Source organism: Lissotriton vulgaris, chromosome 12 (assembly GCF_964263255.1).
Source record: "Lissotriton vulgaris chromosome 12, aLisVul1.2, whole genome shotgun sequence".
In the NCBI taxonomy this organism is placed as follows: Eukaryota; Metazoa; Chordata; class Amphibia; order Caudata; family Salamandridae; genus Lissotriton; species Lissotriton vulgaris.
The window spans coordinates 507,665,567-507,682,864 of NC_141700.1; the positions used below are offsets into that span (position 1 = coordinate 507,665,567).

The following is a 17,298-nucleotide window of genomic DNA, read 5'->3' on the forward strand; positions in this document are numbered from 1 at the left end:
TCCTATCACGGTTTGCCAGCCTGTTCTCCCTCACCCCAGGTGTCACTTCCTGGTGTGTGCACGATGTGGACACCGGAGACAGCCCTCCTATCCGCCACCGGGCCTACCGCGTACCTGATCGGGTACGGGCCTGCATCCAGGCGGAAGTAACTAAGATGCTCACGCTCGGGGTCATCGAGCCCTCCGACAGTCCATGGGCCAGCCCGGTCGTACTGGTCCCCAAAGCAGCCGCCCCCGGAACCACACCCGAACTCCGGTTCTGTGTCGACTACCGGGGCCTGAATGAAGTCACCAGAACGGACGCACACCCCATCCCCCGGGCAGATGAACTGGTCGACCGAATGGGCGCTGCCCGCTACCTCAGCATCTTCGATCTAACGGCAGGATATTGGCAGATCGGCCTCACACCCCGAGCACAAGAACGTTCTGCCTTCTCCACCCCCGATGGCCACTATCACTTCACGGTCATGCCCTTCGGCATGAAAAATGCCCCAGCGACGTTCCAACGGCTCGTCAATCAGGTCCTGGCGGGGCTCGAAGAGTTCAGCGCCGCCTACCTGGACGACATCGCTGTGTACAGCCACCACTGGACCGAGCACCTCCACCACCTCCAAGCAGTGTTGCAAGCCCTTCAGCGAGCTGGCCTCACGATCAAGGCCAGCAAATGTCAAATTGGACAAGGGTCAGTGACCTACCTCGGACACCAAGTGGGAAGCGGTCTAGTGGCCCCTCTTCAACTGAAAATTGCCGCCATCCAGAACTGGCAACCCCCTAACACTCAAACTGAGGTGCGAGCCTTCCTGGGCCTCACGGGCTACTACCGAAGGTTCGTGAAAGACTATGGTACCATCGTGGGGCCTCTCACCGAACTCACGTCGAAAAATCAGCCCAAAAAGGTGAACTGGACCCCAGAGTGTCAAGCGGCCTTCGAACAGCTAAAGGCCGCCATGTGTTCCGCTCCTGTACTCCAGGCCCCAGACTACAGCCGGGAGTTCGTCGTCCAGACGGATGCCTCCGACCAGGGCATTGGGGCGGTCCTGTCCCAGGTGAACACCGAAGGCCTTGATCAACCGGTGGCCTTCATCAGCCGGAGACTCCTACCACGGGAGCAACGCTGGAGCACCATAGAGAGGGAAGCCTTCGCTGTGGTATGGGCCCTCAAGAAGCTCCGACCCTACCTTTTTGGCACCCACTTCCGGGTGCAGACTGACCACCGACCCCTGCAGTGGTTGATGCATATGCGGGGGGAAAACCCAAAACTGCTACGCTGGTCCATCTCCTTGCAAGGTATGGACTTTACCGTTGAACACCGGCCTGGGTCTGACCACGCCAACGCGGATGGCCTGTCCCGGTTTTTCCGCCTCGACGAAGAGAGTCCCCAAGAGGATGGGTAACTCTCCCCGCCTTCAGCTGGGGGGGACGCATGTTGGACAGGCCACATGACGGGCCGCTCTCCCCCGGCTCGACCAAGCCCGAGCCAGTCATACAAGCACCACACACCACCATTGCACGTCCTACGTCCCCTCAGGGACACCTGCCCTCGAGCATGATAACCTCGTGGGTCCGATCCACGGCCGACCCACGCGCCCAGCCCGGGCCGCCATCTTGGACACTTCGCCACGAGGCCGCCTGGCCCCCGATCGACCTCAACCCTGGGCCTAGTCCGGCCTCAGACATTCCGGCACCACCCTCCACCCAGGAGGCGAACGAGCTACTTGGCCAGTCAATGGGAGAAAGAGGTGTCGATGGTTCTCCCCCGGCCAGTGCCGCTCGCCCATCGCCTCCCTGGGCGCTGGCTCCACCCCCCTGCTGGGTGTCTGGACTCCCTCATCCCGGACCTCCCGACCTCCAAGTGCGAGGGTCCGGACATCAAAGCACGCCAGCCCTATAACTGGGGCAGCTCCAGAACAGGAAGGCAGTTGTATCTTGGAGTCGAGAGACGAAAGAAGAACTCATCCTGGACGAACTACTGGCGCTGCCGTAGCTCTGTCCTGTGCACCATCATCCTGCCTGTTGGCGCTGCCACAGCCGTCGTAACCTTCATCCTTCACCGTCGTCCGGATCTGCTGGCGAGGCCGCGGGCCGTTGTAACTGTCATCTGCATCGGGACCTGCTTGGCTTCTCCACGGCCCGTCGACCATCCTTCATCCATATCGGGACCTGCTTGGCTTCTCCACGGCCCGCCGACCACCCTTCATCCATCTCGGGACCTGCTTGGCTCCTCCACGGCCCGATCAGCAACCACGCCGAGCTCGAGGATTGAGAGCTATTGAACTCATTGGTAACTAAGACTGTCCCGCTACCCTTTTCCTCAACTAGAGATCAGAACCGAGGGGACCCCTGAGTCCAGACCTCCTTGTATTATATCAACGTAACCTAAGAAGTGCATATAAAGTCTCGTTAACCTTCAATCTTGTGTGGTGTCCGTCTGTGGGGGGGAAGTTACTTATCTGTACAGTCGTTGGAGACGGCTCTCCCTGGAGACCTCTCCCCGTAATCTCGGCCGACCCTCCCGGTCCGTCTAACAGACAGGCTGTTCTCAAAACTCTTTTTCAGACTGCTGCAGCTGGCACAGGCAACCACCGCTAGGGGAGAGACTGCTATACATTCTATGCACAGATATGAATTCAGCAGCCCACATGCCTCGAACGGAATATGCTACTTACCAGTATGCATCTGTTCTTGGCATGTAGGGCTGCTGACATTAATATCGCCCACCCTCCTCCCCGGTGCCTGTCTCAGCTGTAGCATTCATTCTTACTCTTACTTTCTTGCATGGACATCTTACTGTATCACACTCCATCTCTGCCACAATGGCGAAAAACAATCTGAGGATGGAGAGGATGCCCATGCGCACTGTAGTCCAGGGGAGGAGCCACCTTTCTCGTGATACTTTGAAGACTCTTCCAGGACAACAATGTGCAATCATCCGGACCCAACACTAGGCGGCGATCTATGCACAGATATGAATGTCAGCAGCCCTACATGCCAAGAACAGATGCATACTGGTAAGTAGCATATTCCTTTTAAATTATGTCCAATCTGCCACCACAAATTCCTACAGAGGGATCTCCACAAAGTCTAACCTGTACCTTCGAAAGGATCTCAACACCAAAGACTGCCAGGCCTGCGCCAGATTCCTACTGCAGACTCTCAATGCCAGACTGAAGCAACGTCTCCCACATCACGGCATGGCAGTGTAAAAGTGCCCCTTTTCAGGTCTCTCCTGGCGAAAGCAGCGCATGCGCTTGAGATTTGTTTATTTTATTTGTTCTCCATGTATTTATTTGCCTATAATAATGTAGTATCCTCAGAGCATTATGAATAGCCACAAATTCTTAAACTCTGCAAACATGTACCGGTTTTATATTCGAACCATTGCAGCAGTGAAAGTTGAGCTTTAGAGTACTCGCCCTAAATGCAAATGCCTTGCGTTAATGGCGGATACACTCTCACAGACTCTCTCAAAGACTCTCTCACAGACTTTCACAAACTCTCTCTCTCTCTGACTCTCACAGACACTCTCTCGGACTCTCACAGACACTCTCTCGGACTCTCACAGACACTCTCTCGGACTCTCACAGACACTCTCTCGGACTCTCGCAGACACTCTCTCGGACTCTCGCAGACACTCTCTCGGACTCTCGCAGACACTCTCTCGGACTCTCGCAGACACTCTCTCGGACTCTCGCAGACACTCTCTCGGACTCTCGCAGACACTCTCTCGGACTCTCGCAGACACTCTCTCGGACTCTCGCAGACACTCTCTCGGACTCTCGCAGACACTCTCTCGGACTCTCGCAGACACTCTCTCGGACTCTCGCAGACACTCTCTCGGACTCTCGCAGACACTCTCTCGGACTCTCGCAGACACTCTCTCGGACTCTCGCAGACACTCTCTCGGACTCTCGCAGACACTCTCTCGGACTCTCGCAGACACTCTCTTGGACTCGCTCACACTGGCGGACTCGCTCACACTGGCGGACTCGCTCACACTGGCGGACCCGCTCGTTCGCTTTCGCTGACAGACTGACTGGCTCGCTCGCTCGCTCTCACTGACTGGCTCGCTCGCTCTCTCTGACTGACTGGCTCGCTCGCCCTCACTGACTGACTGACTGGCTCGTTCGCCTCGCCTCGCTTTAGTTTGATGTGGTCACTATTACAACACTAATATTAGTAACTCTTGATTATATTAATTGAACATAAGTAGCTCTTCTTACAGAAAATGTTGGAGACCCCGAATTTAAATGGTCTTTTTATTTTCATTGCTTAGCATTGGAATCCCCTTGTAAATTTGCACTTAATGTCTCTGTGACAGCAGGATACCCACATCATCCTTGGCACCTTTGTAGATTTTTGGCAGAAATGAGGGCCGCATGAGTGAGAAAATTCAGTGCCTTTCGTAGCTCTTCTTGGGTTGTAAGTAAAACCGTAGCCAAGCTTGCATCCTGCTTGTGCCAGTGTGAGACATGTAACAGGAGGGTACTGCTTTTGCAGAATTGGATTGTTCCTTCTAAAAGGGCAAACAATATAGTCGCGAAGGAGAACTTAACTTGCCTTCATTGGCATGGCCAAGATACTAGCGTAGCATGGATTTTTAAGGAGGCACCCCCTCCCCCGAATTTAGGTCTGGTATATTGCTTACACCCATAGCTTACTGAGTATGGTAGGAAGAAGAGTGAGGGGACGCGATGGAGATTGCACTTGCATGTAGTCCCTAGAATATACTAGTTCCAGCATCCAGGGCCCATTTTCTACGGTTAAACAGTATGTCTAGTGGATGTTGGGAGCAGATTTGTGGTTTGCAAAAGCACCTAACCTAGTTGAATATCCGGCTCTGCAAGTTTAAAACAATACTACTGACATCTGTCGGTGGGTAGTTTAGTGCAAGGGCTAGCAACTGGAGTTGGTATTTGTTAGCCCTTGAGGGTATATCCTCTACAAGCAAGTTAATTATGTGTGGACAATATATAGTTACTTAAATGGGAGAAATGCCATCTTGGCACACATGCAAAATTAAGGTAAATGTGGAATGCAGAGGATTTCAGGATACCATGGTAGTTCCTTCAAGGTGATGCATTAGTTTGCCAAAAAATAATGTGGCGACTTATTGAATAAATAAGTAGGCATTGCTCAGATGTATGTATGTATAGGTTTTTTTTTATTAATGGTTTCCCACTCTAGTCTCAAGAAGCCATGAGCATAGTATTTTCGGCACTGTTTCCCCTTTCTGCAACTTATTAAAACCTTGCTCCTTCACAAGCTTTGTTTCACCTGATAACTTTTTTCCCGATGCATTCAGGATCCTCTCGTGCCTTATGGAACACTTGTACACAGAGAAAATGGTGGAAGAGTGTGAGCACAGGCTACTGGAATTGCAGTACTTCATCTCACGAGATTGGAAGTGAGTAACAGAATGTTGTGTGGTCATGCAACATTTTCTCCCAATTTTACCCTTTTGGTCACAATGCACTGAATTGCTCTAAAGGCCCAGTAAAACCCTTTGAAGCTCATGATGTTCATTTGAGCTTCAGCCAGATTGATATGATGGGGAATAAATGCAGTCAGTCTAACTACATTCACTATGCTCATATTCTGCTCTTTCTGAGAAAATATAATATCTTGAAGTTAGTCTTTAGTTAAGTGGCTGGATGTTCACTGAGGACAGTGATGCTCCTGTGGTGCTTTGAAAATGTTTTGTTACTGCCCCACTTGCTTCCTGTGCCCTCCATTCACAGCATATGGGTTTAGCATTGCTTTATGAGTGGAACAACATTGTCATCAAGTTGTAAGTGGCCATGTTTGTGCAGCTGTCCCCCTATTTGGTTGCGATATGCCTTGCTTTTTACAGATTATAAAATGCTTGCTAGTGTAAGAGGAATCCTGGTGATATTTCACTGAGGCAGGGAAATGGTGCGAAACTCAAGGAATAGTCTGCGGTTTAACCCCATCTTCTCCGGTCCAGTGCTGAACAAGTAATCTGAAAGAGACACGTTAGTGATAGATTCCTTACCTTAGAATATCCCCAGGCGTCAGACTGGATCCGGAAATTTTTGCGTAGCAATACCCCTGCGCGCTGGTAGGCGTCGTCTGCGGCTCCGCGTCCGTCGTCGGCGTCGTGAGCGCCGGGATGACGTCATCGGAGTATATAGACGGCGCCCATGCGCGCTGACGTCAGTTCTTCTTTTTTCCGCGCCAGCTAGCGCAGATCCGGAAGAAGCTCTACCCCCAGTCACTTTTTGACTGAAAACTTTTTTTTGGATCTTTTTGATCCTCTACTTAGTCGATTCTCGACTATCGGTGCCAGGGATGCCCGGGTTCAAGCCTTGCTCGAAGTGCGGCCGACTCATGTCGGTCACGGACCCCCATCGCCGGTGCCTGAAGTGCTTAGGCCTCGACCACGACGATCGAACCTGCTCCGACTGCCGGGCCCTGACGTCGAAGGCTAGGCGGGAGCGGTCCCGCAAGCGTCTCGAGCTGAGGCAGTCGGCCCCGCGCCGCTCCAGGTCCCGGTCCCGGTCCCACGGGAGGTCGAGGGACAGGTCGCGAGGTCGGAGTCATCGACGTTCCGGGAGTGGACACCGATCGTCTGGTTCCAAGTCCTCAGGTAAGAGGCATGAGAGGTCGGAGCGACACCATCGATCCTCCGACCCGCCCCGTCGCTCGCACGATGCGACCGGGGATTCGGGCGACACCGCCCACGCGGCTCCGCGGGAGTCGCAAGCGTCGCCGCCTGCCCCACACCTTCGGGTCCCTGGGCACGGCGCGTCGCAGGAGGAGGTCGAAAGGTACCTCATGGCCATGAGGGCCCTCCCTCCTCAGTCGGTTCCCGTGGCGCCTTCGGGCCGATCGGCTCCGTCTGGAGGTCCTTCCGGGTCGGGCGCTTCGGCCCCGACGACGTCGGGTGCTTCGGCCCCGGCGCCGCTGGCGACTTCGGTCCCGGCGCCGCGCGACCTCGCTGGATCCGGCTCCGGATCCGGGACCTCGCCGGTCGACCCTACGACCTCGCCGGCGACGTCCCTTCAGGTGTCGTCCCCGGCAGCCGAAGTGGTTGCCGACCCCAATGCTTCCTACGGTCCTACTCAGGTGTCGGAGGGGCGCCGATGGGCGCCGATTCCGTCGGCCTTCGGAGAGTTCTATCTCCACGAGGAGGCCCTGGCTGTTAATCCTGGTCTCCAGGAGCCGGGTGACGAGGAGCAATGGGAGGGGTCCGAGGACCCTCTGGCACGTGATTGCCAGTCTCATCAGGACTGGACATATGAGCTTGGGGAGGCCAGTGGTATTGACACCTCGCCAGACACTGGATTTACGTCGCCCCCGACTGTGGCTTCGGAGGCGGGTTCTGCTTACAGTGTAGTGTTGACGAAGGCAGCTAAGGCCCTAAACCTTGAGCTCCCCGTCGCGGCCGTGAGGACTAATCTCCTCACTGAGGTCCTCAAACAGCAGTCCGGCTCCGCGGAGCCCCTCCTGCCGTTCAACGAGGCCTGGTGTGACGTTCTTCTGGGCACTTGGTCCAAGCCCGCCACAGGCCCCCCTGTGGATAGGAACGTGGCCAGACGCTACCGCCCGGCACCGGGCGACCCTTGCTTTTTGTCCACCCACCCCACCCCCGAGAGCCTGGTCATCCAGGCCTCCAACTCCCAGACCGCATTCCCGTCGGCCCCGCCCGACAGGGAATCCAAGAGATATGAGCAGTTCGGGAAGAAGGTCTTCTCGTCTGTGAGCCTAGGGCTCCGGTCAGTGAACACCAACTGTCTCTTGGGCCGCTACACCCACACTCTGTGGGACACGGTTGCGGAGGTGCTGCCACAATGCCCTGAGGAGGTCAGGGCTAAACTCAGCCAAACCCTTGCGGACGGCCGAGATGCGGCACGCTTTTCTATCCGGTGTGGGCTGGATACCACGGACTCACTGGGCAGGGCGATGGCAACGACGGTGGCGGTTCGACGCCACGCCTGGTTGAGGTCCGCCAACTTCTCGGCCGATGTCCAGGCCACCCTCCTGGACATGCCGTTTGATGGCCGTCGCCTCTTCGGCGACAAGGCAGACCATGTGCTGGAACGTTTCAAGGACTCCAGGGCCACGGCCAAGTCCTTGGGCCTTACGGCCCCACGCCAGCAATCGGGTGCCTTTCGCTCCTTTCGTGGCCACGGAAGGGGCGCCCCACCACGGACCGTCAGCCACGCGCCGCAGAATGTTCAGCAACGCGGTGGCGGCCGTGGGAACCGCCGTGGCGGTGGTCGGGGCCAGCGGCGAGGCCAGTCCACACCTCCCTCAGCAGCCCCCGCCTCAAAACCTTCCTAGTCCGAGTTTTCAGGCCCATGTGATGCCTGTGGGAGGCAGGGTTCGCCATCACCTCTCCCACTGGCATACAGTCACTTCGGACAGGTGGGTGCTGCAAATTGTCCGAAGGGGTTTCTCCCTCACCTTCGAGTCTTCCCCTCCATCCATGCCACCTCAATACCACCGTGTGTCGGGGGATCACTTGCAACTTCTGCAAGAGGAGGTTTCGGCCCTCTTGGCCAAGAGGGCCATCGAGCGCGTTCCTGGGCCAGAAGTAGGACGTGGCTGTTACTCCCACTACTTTCTGGTACCCAAGAAGGGCAAAGGGGGCCTACGCCCTATCTTGGATCTGCGGAACGTCAACGGCTTCCTCCGGACGGAGAAGTTCAAGATGCTCACTTTGGCTCGGGTCCTGGCTGCCCTGGACCCAGGAGACTGGATGGTAGCGTTGGACTTGCAGGACGCCTATTTCCACATCCCCGTCCTGCCGGCCCACCGGCGTTACCTGCGGTTCACGGTAGGCCTGGAGCACTTTCAGTTTACCGTGCTCCCCTTCGGCCTTACCAGCGCCCCACGGGTGTTCACGAAGGTGATGGCGGTGGTCGCAGCCCATCTGCGCAGGCAAGGGGTGTCAGTCTTCCCCTACCTCGACGACTGGTTGTTGAAGGCGGGCTCGCCCCAGACAGTCGTCACCCACCTCCAGACTACGGCCGACCTCCTGCACTTGCTGGGGTTTTCCATCAATGTGCCGAAGTCACACCTGTGTCCCTCTCAGAAGCTCCTTTTCATCGGAGCGGTTCTCGACTCGGCGCAGTTTCGGGTTTACCCACCCGAGCAGCGGGTTCGGGATATTCAGGCTCTGATTCCTGTCTTCAGGCCGTTATCCCGGGTCTCGGTCAGGTTGACGCTGCGGCTTCTGGGACTGATGGCCTCCTGCATCCTTCTGGTGCGTCACGCCAGGTGGCGGATGCGGGCTCTGCAGTGGGACCTGAAGTTTCAGTGGGCCCAGCATCAGGGCAACCTGTCCGATCATGTCCTGATCTCGGAGGGCACTGCGAAGCAACTGCAGTGGTGGCTCACGGACCGCGACTGGGTCAGTGGCAGACCCCTCTCTCTACCCCAGCCGGAGCACGTAGTTGTGACGGACGCGTCCCTCCAGGGCTGGGGAGGCCACATGGGAGAGGCGGAGATCAGAGGCCTCTGGTCTCCGGCGGAGTCCCGGCTCCACATCAACCTTCTGGAGCTGCGGGCGATTCGTCTTGCACTGAAGGCATTCCTCCCCTCTGTCAGGGGGAGCGTGGTGCAAGTGTTCACCGACAACACCACCGCCATGTGGTACTGCAACAAACAGGGCGGTGTGGGGTCGTGGACCCTTTGCCAGGAGGCTCTGCGCCTCTGGCAGTGGCTGGAACATCAGGGCGTGACCCTGGTGGTTCAACACCTGGCAGGCTCTCTGAATGCCAGGGCGGACGAACTCAGCCGCCGGTGCATGATGGATCACGAATGGCGTCTGAACTCGGACGTGGCGCAAGGTCTCTTTCGACAGTGGGGAGAGCCTTGGTTAGATCTATTCGCCACAGAAGAGAACGCGCAATGTCAGCAGTTCTGCGCGTTGGAGTTTCCAAGGCGGCACTCGCTCGGAGACGCTTTTCGTCGCGAGTGGAGCTGCGGCCTGTTGTACGCCTTTCCGCCTATACCTCTTCTGCCCAGAGTGCTGAAGAAGATCAGGCGCGACCGGGCCCAGGTCGTCCTTGTGGCTCCGGACTGGGCACGAAGATACTGGTATCCCGAGCTACTCAGCATGTCAGTCGATCCCCCGATTCGTCTGCCTCTTCGGGAGGACCTTCTGTCGCAGCAGCAGGGGACGGTCCTGCACCCGAACCTGTCCAGTCTCCACCTACAAGCTTGGAGATTGAGCGGCGGCAGTTGAGGCCATTTGACTTGCCTCCCGAAGTCTGTGACATCATTCTGGCAGCCAGGCGTCCCTCCACGAAGTCGGTATACGCCTGCCGGTGGAATAGATTTGTGGCATGGTGCGCAGCAAAGGCTGTGGATCCCCTCTCTGCACCCCTTTCGGAAGTGCTGCTCTTTCTTCTTTCCCTTGCCCAGCAGGGCTCTGCTCTGGGCACTCTTAAAGGGTACCTTTCTGCTCTTTCAGCCTTCTTGAGGCTACCAGATCAGCCTTCCTTATTCAAGTCCCCTATAGTGAGTAGATTTCTGAAGGGCATCACGCACATGTTCCCTCCTGTTCCCTTCGTGATGCCCCAGTGGGACTTGAATCTTGTTCTCACCTATCTGATGTGTGCTCCCTTTGAGCCACTTCATAACTGCCCTCTTCGTCTCCTTACTCTGAAGACGGCCTTCCTGGTTGCCATCACCTCTGCCAGGAGGGTGAGTGAGCTCCAGGCTCTTTCTTCTTCTCCACCTTTCCTGTCTGTTCATCCTGATAAGGTGGTGTTGCGTACACGGCCTTCCTTTCTGCCCAAGGTTGTCACGGCCTTCCACATCGGGCAGTCCATCACCTTGCCCACCTTCTTTCCGCCTCCGCATCCCTCGAAAGAGGAGGAGAGGCTCCACCGTCTGGATCCAAAACGTGCGCTCTCCTACTACCTAGACCGCACTCGCCAATTCCGGGTGGATGACCAACTCTTCGTTGGTTACGTGGGCGCGAAGAAGGGAAAGGCTGTACACAAGAGGACCATCTCCAGGTGGATCATCTTGTGCATCCAAGCATGCTACTCCATGGCGAGGAAGGAGCCCCCGGCTGGATTGCGGGCTCACTCCACTCGGGCCACGGCAACGACAACTGCCCTGGGCCGCGGTGTCCCCCTGCAGGACATCTGTCAGGCAGCCACTTGGGCCTCGCTGCACACGTTCGCGAGACACTACTGCCTGGACAGTCAAGTCCGGAGGGATGGCTTCTTTGGCCGTTCCGTCCTCCAGGACTTTCTGGTGTGATATTGGTTCGCAGACCCACCACCGGGGTTGGTATTGCTGGGGTATCTATTCTAAGGTAAGGAATCTATCACTAACGTGTCTCTTTCAGATGCACAAGTTACTACTTGTGTAACGATATATCTGTAAGAGACATTAGTTAGTGATAGATTCCTTACCGCCCTCCCATCCTCCCCGTTCTGCGAACCGATATTTAGGGTTAAGGTCATCCCCTTTCAGGGCCCTAGTTTCATGGCACCAGTGTTAGTTCTATCATGGCTCTGCGTATCTGGCGCGGAAAAGCTGTGTTATCAGAACTGACGTCAGCGCGCATGGGCGCCGTCTATATACTCCGATGACGTCATCCCGGCGCTCACGACGCCGACGACGGACGCGGAGCCGCAGACGACGCCTACCAGCGCGCAGGGGTATTGCTACGCAAAAATTTCCGGATCCAGTCTGACGCCTGGGGATATTCTAAGGTAAGGAATCTATCACTAACTAATGTCTCTTACAGATATATCGTTACACAAGTAGTAACTTGTGCAACAGGCTGTTTCACAGCCTTTACGCTGCAAACCTATTGCTGCTTTTAAAGTACTTTTTCCTCTTGAACATGTTCAGCTGGACTTTTTTTCAGCATGTGCATCCACTCTTGTCATTATACCATCCAATCGCCCCCCGCCCTTCCCTTTTTTGGGGAGTTTTTGTTTGATGTGAAAACTCTTGACTGATGTAGTTTTTACAAACTAATGGAACCATGTTAAATGTTCTGCCTCGTAGGGGAGTGGTGGAATATTCAAGAGCATGTAATACTGTGCTTCTACAGAAAAACAATTTAGACAGCCTTACATTTTCCCCCCTTTCTGGTATCTTTATTTCAGAATTTTCTGATGCCTTTCTATCCCTTTCCATATGCCTAGGCTGGACCCGATTCTTTATCGCAAGTGTCAAGGGGATGCTCTGAGGCTCTGCCATACACAAGGCTGGAACGATACCAGTGAAGTTATGCCACCGGGGGCTGTATTCTCTTGCTTATACAGACATGCATATCGTACAGAGGAACAAGGCAGGCGGGTGAGAATTCGCAATTTTTATGTTTGGCCTCGGTGTTGACAGCCCACCTCGAACGTCTTTTATTTTTCCAGTATCATGTTCCTGCTATTTTTAACCTGGCCTGCTATAACTGGAGGGACCCTTAAATGTGTTTTAAATCAAACACCTTGTATAAGGAGGTGAAGATGCAAATTGCTGAACTTAACATGGTTTTTGAAACACCTCCACTTGCTTTTACTTTCTCTGTTCCCCCAGGCTCTTCCTTTTTTTTTAACCTTTTCTGTACAGTGATTAATTTTGATACATGTTTTGATACTGTAATAGATTTATTGTCTCTTATCACTCTCTACCCCATGACTTATCCATCCCCACACACCTTTTATTCTTGCTCTTTAGGATAACCCAATACACAGGCTCAATCACTGGAACATCCTTGCTGTTAAAGATGCTGTTAATGGTCACTGGGCCATTGTTCTAGTATTTTTTATTTTACATAGTTTTACATAGCGCAAACTTGACCCGAATCGGCGAGCGCTTTACATAGCACCAGTTTTACTACATGAGGACACATTAATTTTTGTTAGGCATGGGGAGATTAAGTGATTTTCCCAGAATTACAGGATGTTCAGCGTCATTGCAGAGACTCAAACCAAGTTCCCCAGATTCGAGGTCGACCGCCCTAGACTTTAGACCAACTCCTCTCTCTAAAGGGTAAGATCAACCCAAATGGATCTCTTATTTTTTTAACCTTTGAGCACTCTTTCAGTCTTGCTATAAGCCCCCACACAGTGATCCCGCTTACATCTGAGACTAGACCCCCCACTCACCTTAGGGTTCCCACCTCACACGAGAGCCTCTGCATTAGGAGAGCCAAAACACAGAAGCTGTGGACTACAAGAGCTTGTCAAAAACTGTCCAGTTGAATACAGAAATGGGAAGAAGGGCTGGAGTTTGGTGGGAGGGCGAAGCAATAGTGTCTGAAGGTGAAATCATCTCAAGTGCCATCATATGTTGCTTGTATGTGTTGCATATACAGTCTCCAGAGGCATCAAATAGAGCGTCCTACTCAGAAGACATGCCTGGCTACATCAGTGGCGGCTCGCAGAGGGAGTGCTGCAGGGCCGTGAGGTGGGGGAGGGGAGGGGCAGGGTGGGGGAGTAGTGTAGTCTGACATACGATGGCCAGGAGTAAAGTAAATAAATAAAACAATTTACCTTGTGCTCGCTGCATCGCTGAGTTGGCGATGCAGCAAGCGCAAGGTAAATCGTTTTATTTATGTATGTTCGAGGCATGTGTGCTGCTGAATTCATATCTGTGCATAGATCGCCGCCTAGTGTTGGGTCCGGATGATTGCACCTTGTTGTCCTGGAAGAGTCTTCGAAGTATCACGAGATAGGTGACTCCGCCCCTGGACTACAGTGCGCATGGGCATCTTCTCCATCCTCGGATTGTTTTTTTCCGCCATTGGGTTCGGATGTTATTCCTATACCCCAACTTCGGAATCGAAATTAAACTTTTCTAGAGGCCAAAAAGCCTTAGACTTCAACGGTATTGTTCTCGCTCAGTACTTCTTGACTCGATCAAGCTTTCCATCTCGGCCCGGTCGTCAACGCGGGCCGTTGGGCCTTTTCGACGCCACGTGGGCCTGCTGTTGATGGAAAGGAGCCCTTTCAAAAGGTGCCCACAATGCCACTCCAAGTTCCCACATACTGACAAACACACAGTATGCAACAAGTGCCTATCACCAGTCCACAAGGAAGAAACCTGCCCAGCTTGTGCCCAATTCCGTTAGAAGAAAACCATCCGGATTCAACGGGCCGCTAGGGAAGAGACACAGCGATAGGCACCGGAACCAGAAAACATCTTCGAGGATGAACAAGAACTTCCAGAAGCGGAAGATTCGGATCTAGAGATCGTCACTGTCGAGGACCACTCGGACTCCGATGACGAAATCCCACCGGGGCAAACCGTGTGTACATTGCCCCTGACACCAATTACCCCTTTACAGAAGGCTCCGGTCGAGGCATCACCTAAATAAATGTCGTATACTTGTAAAGCACACAGCTGCCCCAGCAAAGGGGCGTCCCGGCGCTGTATACCGCTGGGGAACCCATCCTGGCTTTCCCTGTGAGATGGTCCCTCCTGGGCATCTCCAAGGTGAAGACAAGCATCCCCGGCGCTGATGGGGCCATTAGTAGAGATTAAGCAAGCTATTGCCCAGAGTTGCTGAGTGGGACCCATGGTTGGAGTAGGCACCGAGGCGAGAATTATCGAGTCCGCTGACCCTGGCCCAAGACCCTGCTGTGTCTGGAATCGAACCCTGGTTCCAGGCCGACCTCTGCTTCCGGGTCTGCCGCCTCTAACCAGTGAGCCACACCACTCCACCCCACTAAAGGCCTTAGCCAAGATCCAAAACATCATTCAGCAGCCCCGCCGTCCGGCTCGGCTCCCAAAACAAAGATTAAGCCTTGAGAGGCCCCAGGTCCAAGTAACGTTATCCTAAAGAAGGTTCTAGAACCCAAAAAGGTTGTCGACCCGAAGGGCGTCGACCCGAAGAAGGCCGTCGAGCCAAAGGGCGCCGAACCAAAAAAGGGCATTGAGCCAAAAAGCGCCGAACCAAAGAAGACCGTCGAGCCAAAGAAGGCCGCCGACCCAAAGGGCGCCGAACCAAAGGAGGCAGTTGACTCAAAGAAGGCCGCTGTGCCGAAGGTCGTCAAACCGAAGGTCATCGACAAAAAGGGCTTCGTACCGAAGCCTGTGGTCCAGCTAGAGAAGGTTATCGAACCAAAGAAAGGCATTGAACCAAAGACAAGTGCTCCTAAAAGACCGGTGGACCTGAAAAAAGTCATGGACTCGACAAAAGACAGTCGACCTAAAAAACCTGTCGAGCACAGAAAGCGTATCGAACCTAAAGATCTGGTAGATCCGCAATCACTTGTCGACCCGGACAAAGAGGCCGAGCCGAGAAAGAGCAATAAGGCACGGAAAGTCGTCGAACCAAAAAAGGTTATCAACCCGGAGGCAATAGTCGATCCAAAAAAGACTAAGCCAAAGAAGTCAGACATAGCCACGGACAGTGGAAGAAGAACTCTTCCATCCAGATCCATCAGAGGATCAGGCAAAAATAAATATAAACCCTGAGACTGGTAAAGTCACAATCCTGCACAGGAAGAAGAGGCCATTGGACACGGACTCTCATTCCCCCATTCCTCTAAAGAAAAAGGACTTTAGGACTTCTCCCTCTAGACCTTTCATACCTTTCTATCCCACTATGCCTACTACGCCTTTTGCTCCTTACTCTCCTACGCACTCTGGGTACAATGAGGACGACACAGGGGAAGATCCTCAACATGATTATGACTATCCAGAGGATCCTAACCCTCAAAATGAACCATGGGATGATCAGACTGATCCATATGACACACATCCCATCCCTGACACCTCCTCATACCCAACAAAGCCGTCACCTACTGACGACACCATTGTCTTCAACCAGCTAATAGATAGGGCAGTGCAGTACCACAACGTAGACCTGCACAATGACCCTATAGACGAAGACTTTTTATTTGACACATTCCCTACTTCAGAGAAAAATGTCAGAACACTTCCTATGTTGAAAGGTGTATTAAAACACGCGCCAGATATTTTTAAAGATACAGACAGGGCATGCGTAATCAATCCCAGGATTGAAAAGAAATAAAGAAATATAGAGCGGCCCCTACAGACCCTACTTATATCAGAGGTCAGTTACCATTAGACTCACTAGTAGTGGCTAATGCACGCAAAAGGGCCAACTCACAGACAACAGGAGAAGCTCCACCTCCTGATAAGGAGTCAAATACTAGCGGCCTCGGGTAAAAGGGTAGCATCACAGGCTTCCAATTCATGGGGAATTGCAAATACACAAGCTCTACTACCTCGTTACGACAGAGCACACTATGACCAGCTTGAAAGTTTAATGCAACACCTGCCTGAGCCTTTCAAAGACCAAGCTAATGATCTCATATAGGAGGGTACATTTATTACAAACGCCTCCATTAAATGTGCGCTTGACGCAGCTGACACTGCAGCCAGGTCCATCAACACTAGCGTCTTACTACGAAGACATGCATGGCTACGTATTTCTGGCTTTAAGAACGAGGTGCAATCCACCATTCTTAACCAACCAGTCAATCAAGACTTCCTTTTCGGCCCTGCAGTCGACACCATTGTAGACCAAATGAAAAAGGATACAGAAACTGGAGAATCAATGGGTGCATTGCAGTTTCAACAACACATAGGCTCCTTTCGACGCTCCTCATACAGAGGAGCTACACGGGGCAATACTTCACAAACCTAGTCTACATACAAAAGCAACACCCAAGGTTCCTTTAACAAGAACTCCAACAGAGGAGGTTATAGGGGCAACAATAATAAGGGAAGAGGACGTGGAGGCAATAACACCACAGCCTCCACTGCTGCAAAACAGTGACTTCATCACACTACCTCCAGACCATTTAACACCGGTAGGAGGCAGAATCCAACAATTCCTACCAGTCTGGAACGCAATTACCACAGACAGGTGGGTGAGACAAATTATCCAGTATGGTTATTGCCTAGAACTCACTTCTACTCCACCCAACATACCACCCAGACACAGTCCTATGTCCAAAGAACACATCACCCTGCTACAACAAAAGGTGAAATGCATGCTGGAAAAGGGGGCCATAGAGCCAGTCCCTTTCCAACACCAAGGGACAGGAGTATACTCACAATACTTCCTTATTCCCAAAAAAGGACGGTTCCCTCAGACCAATACTTGACCTCAGACCCCTAAATCAATAGGTCAACACTACCAATTCAAGGTTCTCCCCTTCGGGGTAACCACGGCTCCCAGAGTGTTTACAAAATGCTTAGCGACAGTAGCTGCACATCTCAGGAGGCAACACATCCACGTGTTTCCATACCTAGACGATTGGCTAATACATGCAAAATCGTACAAACAGTGTCTAAGAGACACGTCTCAGACACTTCAGCTGCTACACA

At 53.4% G+C, this 17,298-nt stretch overlaps 1 protein-coding gene across 1 annotated transcript in view; it reads left to right on the forward strand.

The window, feature by feature from the left end:
- GLG1 (golgi glycoprotein 1) overlaps positions 1-17,298 on the forward strand; it is a 792,605-nt gene that overhangs the window by 343,360 nt on the left and 431,947 nt on the right. Inside the window, exons 10-11 of the mRNA XM_086945268.1 lie at positions 5,303-5,404; positions 12,141-12,294. Coding sequence (XP_086801394.1) covers positions 5,303-5,404; positions 12,141-12,294 — 256 coding nt within the window. The remainder of the gene's footprint in view (positions 1-5,302; positions 5,405-12,140; positions 12,295-17,298) is intronic.